The sequence below is a fragment of the Mastigoproctus giganteus genome, chromosome 10 (genome assembly GCF_048544385.1).
Source record: "Mastigoproctus giganteus isolate SK-2022 chromosome 10, ASM4854438v1, whole genome shotgun sequence".
Classification (NCBI taxonomy): Eukaryota; Metazoa; Arthropoda; class Arachnida; order Uropygi; family Thelyphonidae; genus Mastigoproctus; species Mastigoproctus giganteus.
The window spans coordinates 21,079,357-21,098,306 of record NC_143584.1 but is presented as its reverse complement, the minus strand read 5'-3'; the positions used below and the strand labels follow the sequence as shown (position 1 = coordinate 21,098,306).

At 36.1% G+C, this 18,950-nt stretch overlaps 1 protein-coding gene across 4 annotated transcripts in view; it reads left to right on the top strand.

Moving 5' to 3' along the window:
* LOC150078841 (low-density lipoprotein receptor class A domain-containing protein 4) overlaps positions 1–18,950 on the top strand; it is a 382,341-nt gene that overhangs the window by 328,664 nt on the left and 34,727 nt on the right. For all 4 annotated transcript variants that reach the window (XM_090382368.1, XM_090382367.1, XM_090382369.1 and 1 more), the window contains one exon: positions 18,284–18,495. In XM_090382368.1, the coding sequence (XP_090238494.1) occupies positions 18,284–18,495 (212 nt within the window). The remainder of the gene's footprint in view (positions 1–18,283; positions 18,496–18,950) is intronic.

Below are 18,950 nucleotides of genomic sequence, written 5' to 3'. Positions count from 1 at the left end.
GAATAGGTGAGGCTTTATAAATAAAATGAATCAAAAAAACAAAAAAAAAAAAAACAAACATTGTGTTTGTGATAAACATCCCCAAGTTGTTCCACCAAGCTTTAAAAAAAAAAAAAAAAATTGTGCAAATTCTTTTTTTTTATATTGCTCTTTTCAAAAAATCTCCGTGCAACTTGTTCACGTATTGACCTGGACAGCTTCACATGCTGGACTATCGTACAAAGTGCGGCTAAAAAGAAACGAGAAATATTTTTAAAATCATTTATTTTAAATACAATTTCAGTGTTTATCCCTTTCAAAGTACTCGCCAGCCGCGCCTAGGCAGCGCTCCATTCGCGATTTTCAAGATCTAAAATAGCAACGGAAGTCCTCGGAAGATACCACCTGTAATTGCTGCGTTGTGTTCTTTTAAATGCCTGCTAAGTTCTCATATCGTTTTCCTTTGAGGTGGATTTTAATTTTCAGGAATAGAAAAAAGTCGCATGGCGCCAGATCTGCTGAATAAGGCGGGTGCTCGAATGTTGGGATCTTGTTTTTTGTTTAAAAAAAAAAAATGTCTTGCTGCGACAGACACAGGGCATTGCCGTGATGCAAGAACCATTTGTCCGGCTATAAATTTGGCCGTGTCTTTCGAATTTTTTCGCGAAATCTTAAAATCTCGGTGTAGAGTGTCTGATTTGGCAGGACAAATTCATGATGAATAACACCACGACAATTAAAGAAAACGACAAGCATAGACGTGATCTTCGATCGAGACATTCTTGCTTTCTTTAAACAGGGAGAAGAGACAATTTGCCGTTGCATGCTTGGGCGCTTGGTTTGTGAATCATATTGAAGGACGCAGGATTCATCTCCTGTTATCACCGAATCCAAAAAATTAATAGTAATTATTTAATAGGAGGGACAGAAGTATAAAAAATATTTTTATTTTTCGTGGGGGGGGAAGGAAGGCTAATTATCTACATCAGATCATTGGCCTTCGTAATTATTGCACCGTTAACGGCAGGTGTGCTTATCAAGTTTTTGGCAAGTTTGTGTGGTGACCTGACTACTTTCGTTATATTGTTTGTACCATTAGTAAGCAATTATTAATGGCAAATGATTCAAAGAAAAACACCGCTTCCCATACACCTGTCTGTCCCCTCTGTAAATTATTATAATTTATTTAGTTTTTCCATAAATTTATTCAAGCTACCCACTTCCACAATTCTAGATGGAAGTTTGTTCCAACAATTACCAGTAATCAAATTTCCTCACAGCTGTCTTGCAACCATCCTTCCTCAATTTCAATTTAAGCCCTCGTGTGTGTTTTTGAGTAAGAGGAAGGATGCCATCAGCATTGAGCTTATTTAATCCATTCAAAGCTTAATCAGATCTACTCGCAGATGACGAGTAGATCCAGACTCTGCACTTTGCAGAACTAAGGCCTTTCTTGGCAAGAGTACCCATTTGTTCCCTCACTAATCCGGTTGCCCTTCTCTGCACCCGTTCCAACAGATGTACATCCTTTCTAAATGAGGCTTCCAGACCTGTGTGCAATACTCCAATTGTTCCAGTTAAACATATTCTTTGTGAACAACTTGCAGTTTCGACTTAAAGCGTGTACTGATGAGGATGCAATGCACACAGGCGCCGCAGGCATTAAGGTTTGCCTAGGGCGTTAACAAATCAGTGTTCAATTTTTTTTTTTTTTTTTTTAATTCTTGTTAGGGCACCAAAACCCCACCTCGCATACACTAAAAATAAACCACAACTTCATCCTCTCCACCTCAGACTGTTTAACTCACATTCATTCAACATACTTTTGTTTTGCATGCTTTGCCCCACCTTTATGTGCGTTTCTAACAAGTGCATAAAAATGAAGAGAGGCTGTGCAACCGAAACTACATCCCTTCTTTCTGTTCGACGTTTCTTCGTTTCATTTGTACAGCCCTTTTATCTAAGCCCATTCACACGACTATGCAAGTTTACTTTAAAATAATTATTTTCAGAACTACGTATATAGGTCTCGAACGGGTACCTTTTTGGATCAAGAGCCAGACCGGCAAAATACAAACAAAAAAGGCAAATTTTGGAAGTCACAACACACGTTAATTGAAAAAAAAAAAAAAAAAGTAAACAGGACAAACAACACAACGGAAGATAATTGGTATCATACCTTTTTATTGTGTTGTTTGTGCTTAGTTATATCGATGATTGCAATAAAATATTCTATATATATATATATATATATATATATATATATATATATATATATTTATTTTTTATTTTTTTTGTTTTATTCAACGCACAAAATGAGAGCTCGCGTTTTTTTGTTTTTTTTTTTAAGGCACTTGCCACTGAAACCTCCGGCAGTTATTAGGTAGCAGGGCCTGCCAGAATACCTAAGCGATCTCTCTGCTACCTGACCTGCCTTGCCTTCTCGGGGCTAAGTGTGGGCAACAAGGGGGGGGAGTCCTCAATAGGGGCCCAACGGCTAAAATGGTCAGAGGAACGCTAACACACATATTACACTTTCTAAACCTCTGTCCTTCACAGAGTACTGTGCTACACAGACAGAGAACACAACGCGGAGATGGGGGAAACCCCTGGGGCTGTTAGACATCGAACACTACACTTCGTTGGAGCACTAGAAGAGGTAGTAGTCAAGTTTTCATCTAAAATGTATTTCAAAATGACAGAACAATTTTAAACAAGTTATTCTCCCTTGCTCTCTCTATTTTATTTCCCTTTAAGAAACTGTTATTCTAATGAGCTGAAATTATTTTAATATCGCATTGATTAATAGTAGTACTTGTAATTTCAAATTAATACTTCTTTTATAAAATATTGTTTGGGTTAGCTTTCAGTTGACCACAATGAAGATTTCATTGTATTATAAGCTGCAAAGCGAATTGGTTGCTATTTTACTTTAGAAGTTTTACTTGTAATAAGATCAGAGAAGGTTGTTTCTAATGAGGCTCAAAAGGTTTCGTCGTACTTCCCGCACTTGGGACTTCGTATTTTGTTCGGAGAACAGTTGAAAGTTTCCCTTCCGTATAGATTAGGTTCTGGCTCATAATTTCAGTTTGAAGACCAATCAGCCTACACGCTACAGAAAGCGTCTCATAAACAACAGAAAGATGACATTATTTAAACAATCCTTTGTCGTTCTCTCTCTCTTTCTCGCCTCAGCTTATTCCAGTCAATGGTGATTTTCAAACCGATTTTTTTTTCTCGGTCAGATAACGTTTTCTGATGGCTGCTTCCATATACAGTAATTATATAATATGTAGTGCTGGTAACGCTTCGTTTGAGTTAAGGTAGTTGGCTAGAATCGAAATGGTTTCTCAGCAACCAGTGGACTCATGCAAGTACGTTAGAATAAATCTCTTTATTCTAAGAGCATGGAGAAGAAAAACACTTCGTTGCGCAACTGACTCGCCATTGAATTTCAGGAGTGATTTCCGTATTGCTATGAGAGAGGGAAGGAGAGTATTCCCTTAGCGAAAACTGAACTGTGATCTGCTTAGCAAACAAGCGCTTGTGAGATATCTTACGCGAAGCTGCCGTGCCACTTACATGTCCTTAATGGGAGGGGGGGGGGGATTCTACAATATTTGAGTTCATCACACTTTCTTTTCCATATATGTTGCACTCCGCTGGATGTTTACACCATCAGGGTAGGTAAAACAGAAGTAAATATTACGATAAGACTGTAACATCTCACGATAATGAAATGGTACTAAATTGCAGCTTGTCTAGAAAAAGGTGCATGCATATTTTTAAGGACTGCATTTTCTTATTGTGGCAGATGAGTTAGGATATGCTGTCGTAAATGTTATTTTCCCTACCGATTAAGCAATATCCATCACTTATTGATGATGCTGATATTAGTTTTATTTTATTCTAATTTTATTAATATGAATCATTAACGAAAAACCCATTTCATTGATTTCGCTTTTGATTCTGTTCATTTAATCATACGGGATTTTTCTTATTCTTAGTCAGCCAAAGGCATAAATGTACACAACGTAACAAATATCGGGTTATTTTTCCAATTCAGTCGAATTTATTAAGAATAAATTATTATTATTTATTTTTATATTCTTCAAAATTGCCGTTAGTTTGTCTCAACAAATGATGAAAACATTTTGAATACAAGAGAAGTGTATTTATCCTTATAACTGCCATCTTTCCGAGTTTTACTGTATAATTACCTGCTATTGAATTATATATATTCATTATATATGTTGTCCTATGATTCTGTCACTATTATATTAAAAGGGCCACATCATTCTGATCTTCATCTGCGGACGGCAGAGAAATGGGCTTGACAAAATTCCCAAATATAAAACGAAATTTTTATTTGTGGCATACAACTAAGATTTCTTACATGAATATTCTTACATGAATAAAAAATAAATTAAAACTTTAATGAATAATGATCTTTAAAAAAAAAAAAAAACTAATTAATGTGACCCCTAAGTTATACTGCCTTACCATTAACATCCCAGACATCCCCTTCCCGTTGATAGCCGGTTACAAGCACCACGTGCCAGACTACCATGAAAAGGATCATAAGCCTTCGAGGAGACAGTACTACAGTTGAGAATGCAAGATGTCGCGTTTGACGAAGTTAACAGTCTTCCAGTGAGGAATGATAATAGGGTGTCGCATAAGCATTCGGTCTGTACGTGACATTTCAACAGCACTGAAGATACTTAGATGGGCGATTGGTGATGTGAGCTGCAAATGCAAGCGGACTGGTGCTGAAACCTCCCGGAATGACAGGAGAGCTCTGCAAAGAATCGACTTTGCCGCATGACATATATCAGCACCAGTCTCAGTGCAGTCTACATTATATTGGTTACTACGGCCGTTTAGACCCAAATAATCCCCCCCCCCCCGCCTATTGTTAGACCGTCATTCTTGGACAGTAACCCAATTTAAAGCTGTGCTTTGCAGTGATGAGTCACGGTTCATGATCTGCCAGTCTGACGGTCGTGGTGGATGCCCAGGAAAAGCTGCCTGCAGACCTATGTCCTGACAAATGAAGCTTGGCAGAGTGATGGCCTGGGACCATTGGTTGTTTTGGACAAAAGCATGAATGCCGAAGTCTGTTTATTACTATTATTTTTAGGCCACCAGAATAATTTAATTCGTCTGTCATTGTGTATTATGTCTGTAAATTGCGTGTTCTATGGTCGATTTTCCTGTTTTGCCGGGAGAAAAAAACCTTGCTATCTACGCATGAGACCGACTAACTCAGCCACGGAGTGAAAAAAAGCCCATTAAAGTTCCTTGTGATCCAATCCGACGGGATTCGAACCCGGGCCTTTTCCACCCGGTGTGGGGGAGGACGTTGATATCACTGGGCTTGCGCAGACAAGCCGAAGTCTAGATGTCCTGTACAGTAATGCGTTGCTTACATTGTGGCAGCACATCTGAAAAGGCACATACCTGTATCAGCAGAACAGTGCTCCACGCCGAGGGTAGCATGGTTTGCTACCCTCGGCGAAAAACCCCAGTTTCTGGGTTTCTCCTGGAAACTCGGATTTTTGTTCAACAAACAGAAAATCGATTACAGAACACATAATTTAGACAGTATACACGGAGTAATATGGCCTTAGTTGCCGATGCTCCTAAAACCCTACGACAATAACCTTTGCAGTTCTATCAGCGGGAGATGATTTGACTCATTCGATACCGGTATTTATCAGAGTAATTTAACTCGTCTTTAATCAAGCATGTAACTTGCATTTATCACTGGTCCGTAATGCCCTCTAGTGAAAAATTCCGCAAGCAGTAGTAAACAAAGTGGCGATTGCTAATGAGCAGTGTGTTTTTTTGTGGAAAAAATTGATTAAAATGGTAGTAGTATTAGAGAGGTGCGGCGTATTATAGTGCAATCCTTGTCAGTAGACTACGAACCAATTTTGATAATAGGAAGGTAGCATTTTAGTGCAATCCTCCTTCAACACGGCGGTTAATTCAACCAATTACTATACGCGTTTTGGCCAGGCCTAAACTCTGAACGTTTAAGTGTTCAGTAGGGTTAATGTCGGGGTTCTTTGCCAGCCAATGAAGCTTTTGCAACATAACATGGTGCGTTGTTATGCTGACACATAAAACCGGCTGCAATACTCTTATCAGTGAATGACTTTCATTGTTTCAGAAACGACGACCAATGATCCAATCCAAAACCATGAGAAACATCCCCAGAATGTAACAATGCTTCCGCTAAACTTTGCAGATGAGACTGTGTACTGTGGTAAATCACATTCTCCGGGCATCCGCCCGACCTAAACACAGCCATCAGATTGGAAAACCGTGCACCGTGATTCGCCACTCCATAAAACAACTTTCGAACATTGTGGGGAGCAATGTGTGCTGCAGCTCTTTCTTAAAATCCGATGCTGTGCAGCTCTCTGCATATACTAATCTCTTGTACTAATGTGAGTTCATATAACCTTCTTGAACTCGTGATTAACAGAATTCAATGAGAGTCGATGGAATCTACGTACCATCCTTCTGAACGCCTTCCTTCCGTCATTTCTGTGGCTAAACCCGAACGTTTCCTAATTATAGTAGTACCATTTTACCCCAGGGGCTCACATCTGGTGAGTATGGGCTTGGCACACTCAGGGTCCTGAGATGGATATTATCATTCTTTTCTTTCTTGGTGATTCCTCTCTCAGGGTAACTCGGGAATTTTTTTTTTTTTGGCTGGTGCAGCAGAAGCCTCGGGCTTCCTTGCGCCATGTGGCTAATAATATCGTTTCCATTTGCTGATTACGTCACACCGATCAAGTAGATGTTGCTGCAATGGCACAAACAGATTGGTTGTTGATATGGTAACCTGTGATGTCTGCCCATTGAAAATTGTTAAGCTGAACGCCTTGATCCATCTACTGTACTTCGCCGATATGTTTCATCCAGTGCTAACAAGAGACCGCCTTCGTTCAGATATAACCATCTGATGACAGAGCGAGAGGGTACAGAAGTACATGCGCTTTGAGTAATCACGGTTCAAGTCTGCTTTACCACTAAATACGGTAATGTCTTATCTCTATCTTTTGAACTTCGACTTTGTGGTCAGCCCGGATTATAGTTCATTTTTCCCAAATCGGAGGGATGTCCAGATATTTTTGTCAATATAGTGTACAGTGTAACATTAAGGGAGTTATTGGCATATATATATATGTAAGAATGGCTGAAACATTGCATATGTACAGGAAGTGATTATGCATACATAATCTTGAAGAAAATCTGTAAAACGGCAAATCTTAGTAGCTTGATTAAAAACAAACACCCATTTCAATATTATTCGAAAAGACATTTCCCTGTAAAATTCAAATCATCTCTGACCATTGTCGACAAAGACAGGCAACTCGTCCTTTGTCATGCATGCTATAATTTTTCTAAGACAATCCAACAGTGATTAATCACACTTTGTTCACTAGTGAAGTAAATTTAATCTAAAAGAGTACGTCCATAAACAAAATATGATTGGCTAAGCTACTGAAAATTCCACGTAGCTGTGGAGATATCCGGAAGAGCACACAGTATGACGCTTTAATATACTGGAAGTATTTTACCAGTTTTTCAACACGTTGAATGCCAAGCGTTATCTGCAAGCCCGTCAAAACTACTTTTTTTTTTTTTTTTTTTTTATAAATCTTCAAAGCATGGGAATTAATATGCAAAAAGCATTTTTTCAAAAAGAGAGCAAGGCTGCATATGGCAGATGCAGTTCTTAATTTCCTCTCGATTCGATATAACCGAATAACCCACATTCCGTTGTACAACTGAAAACTAAAGAAACATAGGCTGCAGTTATTGAAAATTTACATGCCTACAATTGCAATTGGATGCACAAGGTCATATGGTTTTCGAATGAATTGATGAGTTTTGTGGTATCAGACACCGCCCAGCTTAGCTCACCGTATAAACTCTAAAAGGAAGAGGATAAATCAGATTGGTCCACTTGATATCAATAGTTTGACTGTAGATGATCATTCTCAGATAGCTGCCAAACTAAATGAGTATTTTGCAGATTTTTATCAAACTCCAACAGGGAGTTAAATGATTTTGTAATAACTGAGAGGAAAGTGGAGGAGAAATTGTTGCAGTTAAACATAAGAAAGGCATTTGGGATCTATCCAGTTTTATTAAAGGAGGCGGCAAAGCAAGTAAACAAACTCTTAACCATAATTATAAGAGCATCCTTGGACTCTGGAGATGTGCTGAAAATGTATCTCCAATTCACAAAGGGTGACCGAGTAATTTCAGATCTGTTAGTTTGACTTCTGTTCCAGGGAAAATAATGGAGTCACTGGTTAAAGAAGTATTGCAGGGTCATCTAGACAAGACTACAGTAATAATTCAGACACAGCATGGGTTTGTTAAGGGGAAATCTTGTCTGACAAATATGATTGGATACTATGACGTGGTCACAAAGGAACTGGAAGCAAAAAAATAATTTTGATATTCCTGTCAGTGATATACAGGAATTTTTCTAGCATTGATTATCCTCTTGCATAGGGCAATGATCAGGCCACACCTTGAATACTGCGTACAGGTATGGAAGCCTGATTTTAGGAAAGATGTAGAGTTGCTAGAACGAGTACACAGAAGAGCAACAACGGGGTGCTCTTATGAAGAAAGGCTTAAGTTCTGCAAATTGCAGCATCTGGAGACTAGGCACCTGTGACGTGATCTGATTGAGGTGTATAAGGCCTTCAATGGATTGAGAAGGCTCAATGCTGATGGGATTCTTCATCTTGCTCAGATTATAAACCTGAGGGGGGCATAAACTGAGGAAAGACAGTTGTCGAATAGATTGCTGGAACAAACTTCCATCTGTCGTGGAAGTCGATAGCTTAAATAAATTCAAGGAAGAAGTGGACAAACTTTTGGAGCGAATTGGATGGGTGAAATGGGAAGGGTTTTTTTTTTTTTTTTTTTTTTTGTTGTTGATGCTGTATAAGCTAGCTTTCTTTCATCATATCCTCTGCTAATGCTCAAAGGGGGTGAAAATACATTTGCTGAAATAAACAGAAATAATAATTGTGCCTATTGCTAGTACATTATTCTTATGTATAAAGATATCCGATAATGAATTCAAAGCCTATTGCTGCTTTTATTTATAAGACTTACAGGGTGATGATAACACAATTATCATTTTTTTTGCACTTAGCGTTGACAATTAAAAAAAAAAAAAAGCTTCTAGAGTCCACCACAATTGATGTACCTTCGTATGATACTGGATTATCCTGTTGATGCAAAAATATGAAACTCCTCATAACCTAGCAGCAACGATAGATGATTATTAGACACTTCTGTTAAGAGTTTATTATATATATAAAAAAACTTATTTTAGCACTAATTAGCCGACTTGTATGTAAAACTAACTTGAGTGTTGGGTGGTACGAACTTCTCTCAGCTGTGAATTTATGAAATACGCCTCTACTTTTTTTTTTCATAAACCGTCTAGACAAGAGCTGCTGACTATTCATTTATGATAAGCCTATCTCACCTCTAGACGAATGACACAGACAAGAACCAGTTGAAAAATAGCTGTCTCTGGAGCAGATAGTCTGTAAAGTGAAGGTATCGAGATACTTATTGAACTGACATGACGCGTGTTTCAGCATTCATAACAAATGTCACTAGAAGCAGATTGGAATTTTGGTTTCAGGCAAAAACTAAAAATTTTCAGTTTTTCAAAAACTAAAACTTTTAGACTAAAGCTTAAAAGAAAAAAAAAAAAAAAGGTAATGTGCCTTAGGGTGATAAAGCTCTCGTTTGTCTCAACAAATGCTTCCTTTTTCAAGTATTGTGAGTATTTGATTAGAATTTTATAAGGCAATTATTATTATTATTTTTTTTAGTAAATAATATTATGTACCAGTTGATAACAGGAAAAAATAGAAAAATAGCTTGATGAAAAAAATAATAATAATAAACGAGCGCTAAATAAACGCTTCAGGTAAAGTTGATAACCTCCAACTTGAAATGAAGATAACGATTTAGAAATCATTGAAACTGAAATATTCGTCCGCAGATGAACAATTTTCGGTCCTCATAAATGATATTTAGTATCTCAAAGTAATAAGTGTTGCAATGAAAACTAAATTTTAGTTTGGCTAGACGTATTTTTGCGAATCGATAAATAACATATCGAACCAGAATATAGTTGATAACCGACTGATGCACAGGACGTAGCAAATTGATGTAGTTAATTATCTCACTACTTCAGGACATTTTTATAATAATCAAAGGCGTCTAGCTGAATGTCATCTTTTAAAAATGTAGCCTTTTCTTACAGGCTCTGTTGGACGAGATGTCTCGTTAGCAGTTAATCTGCTTATTACAAATATAATAAAAAACATGATTTTGTTCTTAAAAATTTTCCGTTTTTTTTTTTTTTTTTAATTAACACATTTTAGTACATTATATTTCAAGTAGTTCATTAAAAAAAGATGGTTAATGTACGCAGTATGTTACAATTCAGGCGCGTTAGCAAATAGTATTAATTCATGATTTATAACAAACAAACAAACAAAAAAATAATAATAATAAATAAATAAACACTCAAAGCAATAACTTTTATGTGGAGAAAATTTATTTTCTCCGGATTCGCCATCTTGCTCATTCATTCCTCCAACCATGGCAACAATGTCCAGTGCTTTAGCTGGCATATACCATGTGTGATATATATGAAAAAAAAAAAATAAATAAAAATAAATAAATAATAATAAAATAAATAATAATAATTACCGAAGTTTTATTGGTCCGATTTTAATGAAATTTTGGAAGGATCGACAAATCGTTCCATAAGAGTAAAATATAAAATTTCGTAAAAAATAGGTCCGTCCACAGGGTGTCAAGTTGTTACATGCTATGTACAGAGCAAAGACAAATAGGTACATTATGCATATATGCTAACAAGCCTTAAAAAAAAAAAAAAAAAAAAAAAAGTTGCCGATCTATTTTTTTTCCTTCAAAATATCTATATCAGAAGTTATTCATGTTTTTTTTAAAATTATTTTTTAGTTAGTTTAGACAGCAGTCCCTCTGTTTTAACACAATTGCAAGGAGTGTAATGAATAAATAATGCGACGTACTGGTCAAGTCAAGAAATGCAGACATCATAGGAATATTAGAAGCATGGTATCATTCTAATATACTGGATGGAGTGGAAATGCTTTTTAAATGTCAAGCATATCCAGTAGATAACTGAATATACTATACTACATTATGTGATGTGATGATATATTAAATCAGTATGGTGTGACATAAACAGTGGGGGAAAAAATGAGAGTAGGAGTGTATTAGTACTAATAATGGAAATGATGCATCTTATACAGCATCAGCAAAAAAAAAAAAAAAAAAAACCCAGTTTACCTATCGATCCCCTCCATTACTTGCCTAGTGCCTCCTTGGGATTTATTCAAACTGTCCACTTCCACAACAACGGATGGAAGCTTGTTCCACTAATCAACCAACTGTTGGCTGAAGTTGGTTGATTAGTGGAAATTCATATTGAGGAAACCCATCTTTCCTCAATATGAATTTATGCTCATCGTGTGCATAGTCTGAGCAAGAGAAAGAATCCCATGAGCAGTGAGTTTGCTCAAGCCATTCAAAACTTTATGCACACCTCAATCAGATCACCTTGCAGGTGCCTAGTCTCCAGACACTACAATTTGCAGAAATGTAGCCTTTCTTGGTCACTCTCCAAGTATTTCTGGATGTGACATGCTTTTTACATCAGCATGTTAGACATAACACAAGAGAAAGAAATATTCTCAACCTGGTTATCAGTAAGGATCCATCAGATATTAAGAATCTTCAAATAAGGAATTGCTGGCAAGCAGTGATCACAGTGTATTGCTGTAAGATCTATTTAAAGAAGTAACTACTATCAAGTGAGGGGGAGAGGATTTTTTAATAAGAGGGATTATAGTGGTCTGGTTGGTGCTAGATAAGCTTGCTTCCATGTATCATTTTGCCAGTGTCTGACAGATGCCACTTTAATCACAATTTTTAAATTTGTAAATGAAATTGAATACTGTAAATGAAATTGAAATTTTGAATGACAGTATTCTCTAATTATACAGTGTTTTTCTGTTTTAATTTCAATATACCATGAATTATGAGACATTAGATTTTTGTTTGGTGTTGAACAAATGCCAGGTGAGCAAAAGCATTTACCTTCTAGGCAACTCCCATTCCCATGTGGTGTCTGTAAGATGCCATTGACAATTGTCTATCTAATCTTGCCAAGGAGCTTTGATTTTTTTTTTTGACAGAAATACGTGGTGTCTGTTATATTTGACAGACACCACACGAGCACCTGGGGATCAGTGACCTTAAAAATGCAATAAACACTATTATTATTGATTTCTCTTGTTTATTTTTGTTCAATATTTTTTAATTTTGCAAATCATAATTAAAACAAACAAACAAACAGATGCCATGCGAATGACCTTGTTAAAATTATAGGTGTGAGTGATGGTAGGTTAATAATCAAATGGGCATTATTAGAATCAGGTGCCTTTTAAATAAAATTCTAGGCAGTCTTCCAGTTTAAGTCATCACTTCAACTTTGCAGTTAATTCCTCAAAGCTCTACTGGAAATTCAGAACTGTTTTGTTGTAGTCCATACAGTTATTTACAACAATCCTACTATTTCTGAGTCTTTTTGGGAACTACTGGTGACTTATTGTTGGTTAATTCATGTTCTGTGTAAATAAAACAAAGCACACTTCATTTATATTTGAACAATCACATGTGAGAAAAGGGTTTTTAATAAGCTCAGTTAATTTTTTTTACATTTAGTGTAGAGTCTAAAAACATCATCCTTGTTGCCAAATATCATTAATAGTGGCTGGGAAAAATGTATATTTTTGTAAAAACTGAAACAGTTATTGGACTAACATTCACACAACTGCAGTTGAATCGACATTTCCAGGAGTTGTTCTTCTTTTCTCTGTTTGATTTATTAAACAAGGGAAACAAGGTTATATCTTATTTTGTATTTAATAAAAATAAAATAAGAAACTTGAGAGTTTATAGGCATCTTGCTGTGGTAAGATTAGAACCCATAAGCCTTTTGGCTGCAGTACTTCAACACAAGTGCGTAATTATCATAATTCATGATATAAAATCCCTGTTTGCAGTATAAAATATAAATTTCAAAAATATATTTTGAAATATAAAGAAAAGTTTCCTTTATATTCTAGCATATTTACACATTAGAAGAGTTTACAGCTAGTCACTTTATTTTTTTGACAAATATACTATTATCAACTGTGTTTTCAGTCTTGTAAATTCTAACCATGGCTGACTGAAATGTGTCTAATGTCACTACACACATTTGAGTAATTATCTTGACTATAAGGCCAGTAATGTAAGCTGAAGCCTGCATTTGAAAAAGGGAGAAAGTTTGCCAAAAACAGCAATAATATCACACAGCAGTGCGTAGCACACGCTTCTTGATTAGACCGGGGTTCGAGCCCGTCACCACCAAATACGGAGGATGCGGAAAGGTCTAAGTGATGACCACCGCATATTCACGGAGCAATATGGCCTTAGTTGCTAATGCTCCTAAAAACCAAATAACAAATAACAAGCAATAATATCACATAATTCAGTGATATTACCATGAGTTGCTTGGTATGTACTGAATTATGAATAAATGGTGCTTTACTTTTAAAATGTACATTTTATTGTAATATCATGCCACCACAGTTTTGAACTAGGTAGTAATTACAATAAAATGTTACTGCTAATATTAATGTATTTATACCCCCCCCCCCCTTTTTGTGTCGACCGGGCTAGCCGGGTGGGTAAAGTGCCTGCCTGGCAATCCAAAGGTCGGGGGTTCGAATCCCACCTCGGGCTTGGATCAGAGTACTGCAAAAATCTTGGGAGGTGCATTATGGCCACAGAAGCAGATGTGCCAACAACTAAAACAAAAACCTTTTTTTTTTTTTTTTGTGCCCTAAAGGTTTTTTATTCTTAATTTTAATATTACGGTCATAATCCCATTCAGAATCTCCCATATTGCAGATTTAAATAAGCCCTTATATGCCCTCTGAAATGATAGTAGTACCACCACAAACATTAGAGTGATTACAGAGCAGTACAAATACATTTAAATTAAAAAGATGTTGAATGTTTGAGATTGATGTTCTTACAACACAAGTCTTGAGTTGAAATAATGACACCTCCTTTCAACATGATGAATAACAGAGCTTGTTTCAAGATGGATCGAAATAAAAAAATAGTCAAAGTTCTCAAGGACTTACACATTTAGTTTTAATCACACTATAAGGTTATTAGAGGGTGGGGCACATGGGCATGGTGATGTCATAAGTCTGCTTTCCATTTTTGGAAAGTAGGCTAAAAACTTGTGCAGCTTTGATTTTTGTTATGTCTAGTATAGCAAAAGGACTTGTCCTGCTTATTAATATATGTATAAATACAGGATGGAGACTGGCTAGGTCAGTCAGATACCCACCTAAACATTTATTATATTTAGGTGAGTAAACATAGTATCATTATTCTGGACAAAATCCAGAGTAATGATATGTTCACTGCCTGTTGATAATTCAAAATCAAAAGTTTTTCTGAAGAATTTAGTTGAGTATAAACTGGAAAATAATTTCTGGTGGAAGACTGTTTTCTGTACTTACTTTGGGTTCAGGCTCTTGTACTTCTGACAAAATTTGCATGGCAATAGTTTGGGGATTTCAAGCATGTTCAGTTCATGTACACCTGTTCAGTAATCAACTGTTGTTGATTACTGAACTTTCTTGTAAGTTCACTGGTCTTTGGAATTGTCAAACCTCTTGCACTACCATGAGAGCACTGATTCCTTCCTCGCTCTTATTGTTCTCTGTTTTGAACTATGCTTTGTAAATTGGTCATTGACTTAAACAGTAGGTCTCTCTTCATTATAAAATATTTGTGATTTATTAAAAAAAGATTAAATATATACTGAGTTGACTTTCTTAATACAGGCGGTTCCTGCTTTGTGAGATTTTGCTTTGAGTTCCCATGTTTAAGAGTTATTTTTTTTCAAGTATCAACAAAATCGAAATAAATGCTAAACATCCATAAATACAGCATTTCAAACCATGCACATAGCTATGCAATACAGTACTACTATGTACTGTATTGTATACAATACACTACTACAGCAGAGATTGTACAAAATGAAACAGAAGTGGTCATTAATATTGCTAACTAATTGCAACTTGAGGTTTCTACAACTGACACTGATCTGCTTCAAGCACACAATGGAAAGCTCGAAATGAAGAACTCCTTGAAATGGCAAAATATGAAGAAGCTGAGGAAAAAGATGATTTAATAACTGAAATTCCTGTTTGTTCCTTCACTCTCAGGGGGCTTGATGAAACTTTTCAACACAGAAAAAAAATTATATGAAGATTCTCAAGTCACAAGATTCAAATTTCAAGTGCACTAGAAAAGTTGCTACAGATTTAAAAAAATGCTTATGCATGCTATCGTGAAATTTATATAGAAAAGAGAAAACTGTCTTGGAAACAAATGACTCTTGAAGCATTTCTGAAGATGACTCCTTGTGCTTCCAACACACCAATGAGTGCCGAGCCAACAATGAGTGACGAACCATCAACGAGTGTGCATTTAGATGATGATGAAGAATTAGCATTCTTTAACATTTGTATGACATAAATTATTTCTTTATCATTATAATTTGCTTGATTTTAAAGACTTTTCATTTCTTTGGACAAATAAATCATTGTTTAAGCATAAACTAGTGTTTTGTTTAACATTACTATGGTAAATTTCATTATTGAAAATGTAACCCCTGATTTTAATATTACATCTATGGGAAATAAATTCCCGCTTTACAAACGTGCGCTAGGAATGAATTAACTCGTAAAGTCAGGAACTACCTGTACCTTGTGGAGCTATCTCTGGCCTGTAATACACCTGTATATGTCTTGGCATCCTGTGATAGTGCTACCCGTGCATCGTACGATGTGTCCAGTAATACCCACATGTTGTCAGGTGGATGATCGTAGCATCAAATGTCCTTTTCTTCACCTGAATTCAACCCAATCATGCTTGATTGGGTTGAGTTCAGGTGAGTTGGCAGCCATGGAAGGATGGAGAAATCATTATCATGTTCCTGAAACCAGATAGCAACCTGCTGGGCCTTGTGGAATGGCCAATACAAAATAATAGATGCTAGAATTTCTGGATACACTGTCATAATGACAGCATATCCAGATGTAAACCTACATACACCGGTATATCCAGGTGCATTTGGTTGACAACCGAAAGGTGGTCATTCCCACTGGGCTGTTAATGATGATCAGAGGACTCAGGGCATGCCACAAAAAAAGTCCTCAAACCATACTGCCATCACCTTCAGCTTGCTGAACACCAAACAGTGCATCCAGGTGCCATAACCTCATGTTGCTTTTTCCAAATGCAGATTGCATGATGGAGTTGAAAATGAGATTCATTAGACTATAGGCAACAGATTTCCACATACACGTTGCTGATCCAGTGTTGGCACCAACGTGCCCAAGCAATGTATAGTTTCCTGTGTCTCAGAGAGAGCATGAGTACCTGTGACAGCCATAGCATATATGAGTCAATGTACATAGTAAATGTGGATATTGGTCTTGCTATTTCTATGTTGTTAATGATGTGATATCCTAATTTTTAGATGCAAATTCCAAATGTCTGATCGAAATTAAGCCATATGCATTCTGGTATGGAGTCTGTAAAAATAGTTATTGCCAACTCACATCATTTCAAGGTTACCAGAAGACAGATTGCCATTAAAATGACATTATCATATAGAGCTTTTTCTATGATGGAAACCTGCAGGGAGATGTGAAACAGTAGCAGCAAAGTGTTGGCAAAATAGATGAAAGTATCAACACTGAGAGATGGGATCCATTACCAACAATGACACAGAGTTACCTTAATGCAGAGTGATTGATTTATTTCTCTAATAGCCAAATGAACAATAAGGATGGCACCAGGCTTAATGAGATGGAACTTTATGCCTGGAGGCTTGTAGTGTGAATCCTTCTTTCTACACACAGGATTTCATTTGGTGTCAGCCATTGTAGGACTTGATGAATTAATGTAGCTGGTGTGATGGTTTTGAATGACATCACCATCAGAAGTTGAAACAACAGAATACATAAATTATATAACTCTATCTCTTCCAATGTACAGTGTCACATATGTATCTGTTTTCAGAAAAATAATTTTCACTGTATTTTCAGTAACTTTTCAGATTTATCCCTAAATATTTTCTGTAGAGGAAGACAAAAGTACAGCATTGATTGAACACTGTTCTCATAGGAAATATTATAAAATGTGGAGATTGCATATCAGTCACAATTTTATAATATATTTTTAAATATGTTGTATTGGAGAGGCATATGCCGACAAAATAAATAAAATGCTTAAATAACATTACAAGTTGTTTATGGAAAGAAAATGTCACAGCAAAACACTTAAATCAACTTATTGTTTTAAATGTATTAGATACAAGAGCATAAGGAGAGCACAATGCAAGTCAAATGGCAGAAGGATTAACAAAACAAAAAAAAGGAAAAGCTGTAAATTACTTTGGAGGTTAATTTTAAAGGTGGATACTAGATGTAGACGATATTTATCAATACTTTCTTACACAAAGAAATGCAGTGTTACCTGTCATTGTTAGGAACAGCATGCATTATATATCACTAGTTTCTTTCATTTTCGGAATAATTCCTTTCTGAGCATGAAGATTCAATCTGGAGTCATTCCAATACAAAATAAAACATTAGATCCCCTTGTAAACCAGTTCACTGATGAAAATGAGGACTCTCATAAACATATAGAATGCCAAACATTGCACAGTGATGTGAATTTTGAACATGATTATGACCACTGTTACTCTTAAATTTATTGCTTACAATGTTTTTTATTAATGAAATGAGTTTCCAAATATGGCTTAAAATCTGATTCTGCTCCAGTGACATATACATACCTTATTTTTTAAAGTGTAACTTTTGTAAATATTACAACTTTTGAGACATGTATCTAGAAAAATCCAGAGTATAGATTCATTGGTAGACTTGAGTGACATTTTCTTGCAGTATCTGCCACATCTTAAGCTTAATGATTTCCATATTGTAGAGATTGTTCAGTATCCACTTAAGACATACTTCTCACATAATGTTAATATTAGTATCATTAATGTTATGTTATTTATTTTTTAATCTCTTTACAGTGTCCACTGTCCAGATAATCATAATTGTGATATCCATAGTATTAACTTTGGGTCTTATCACCTGCATCGTTAGTCATTATAAAATGGGAGCCAGGTCATGGAGCCAGGGCCGGGGTAGGCAGTCTCCACAGCCTTCAGGAAGGCAACAACTCCAGGCCTCTCCTTGTGCACAGCAGCATTATTCGTATACCTTAACACCACCCACATCTTCAGTGAGTTTCTTTCTCTTTCTCTCTCTCTCTCTCCCCCCTCCGATGATCAGTCTATTTCATATTTTAATTTTGAAAGCTGTCATCTTTCTTACTATATAGTATTCCCAACACAATGCAACTTTATAATTAAGATATAGCAGTCAAAACAAATGAATCTTACTTCTCCACTGTTGTACTCTAATAAAGTATGCCATATTTATACTTGAAAATAAGTGTTAACGAATTTGGAATAATGCAGGTAGATTATCTAAAGGAAATGCTTGAAGAATTCTGGTCACATCATTACTATTATTCTTCTGTTAATTCATATAGGATTTCCTAGCTACATGTCCATCTAGAAGGCAAAAATCATAGACAAGCTTATATATGTCTACCGTGTATATACTGTTATAGCTTTGTACCTTTTTTGAGAATAAGGGTGCATCTCAACACTGATATTCCTGGAGAGGCCTGTA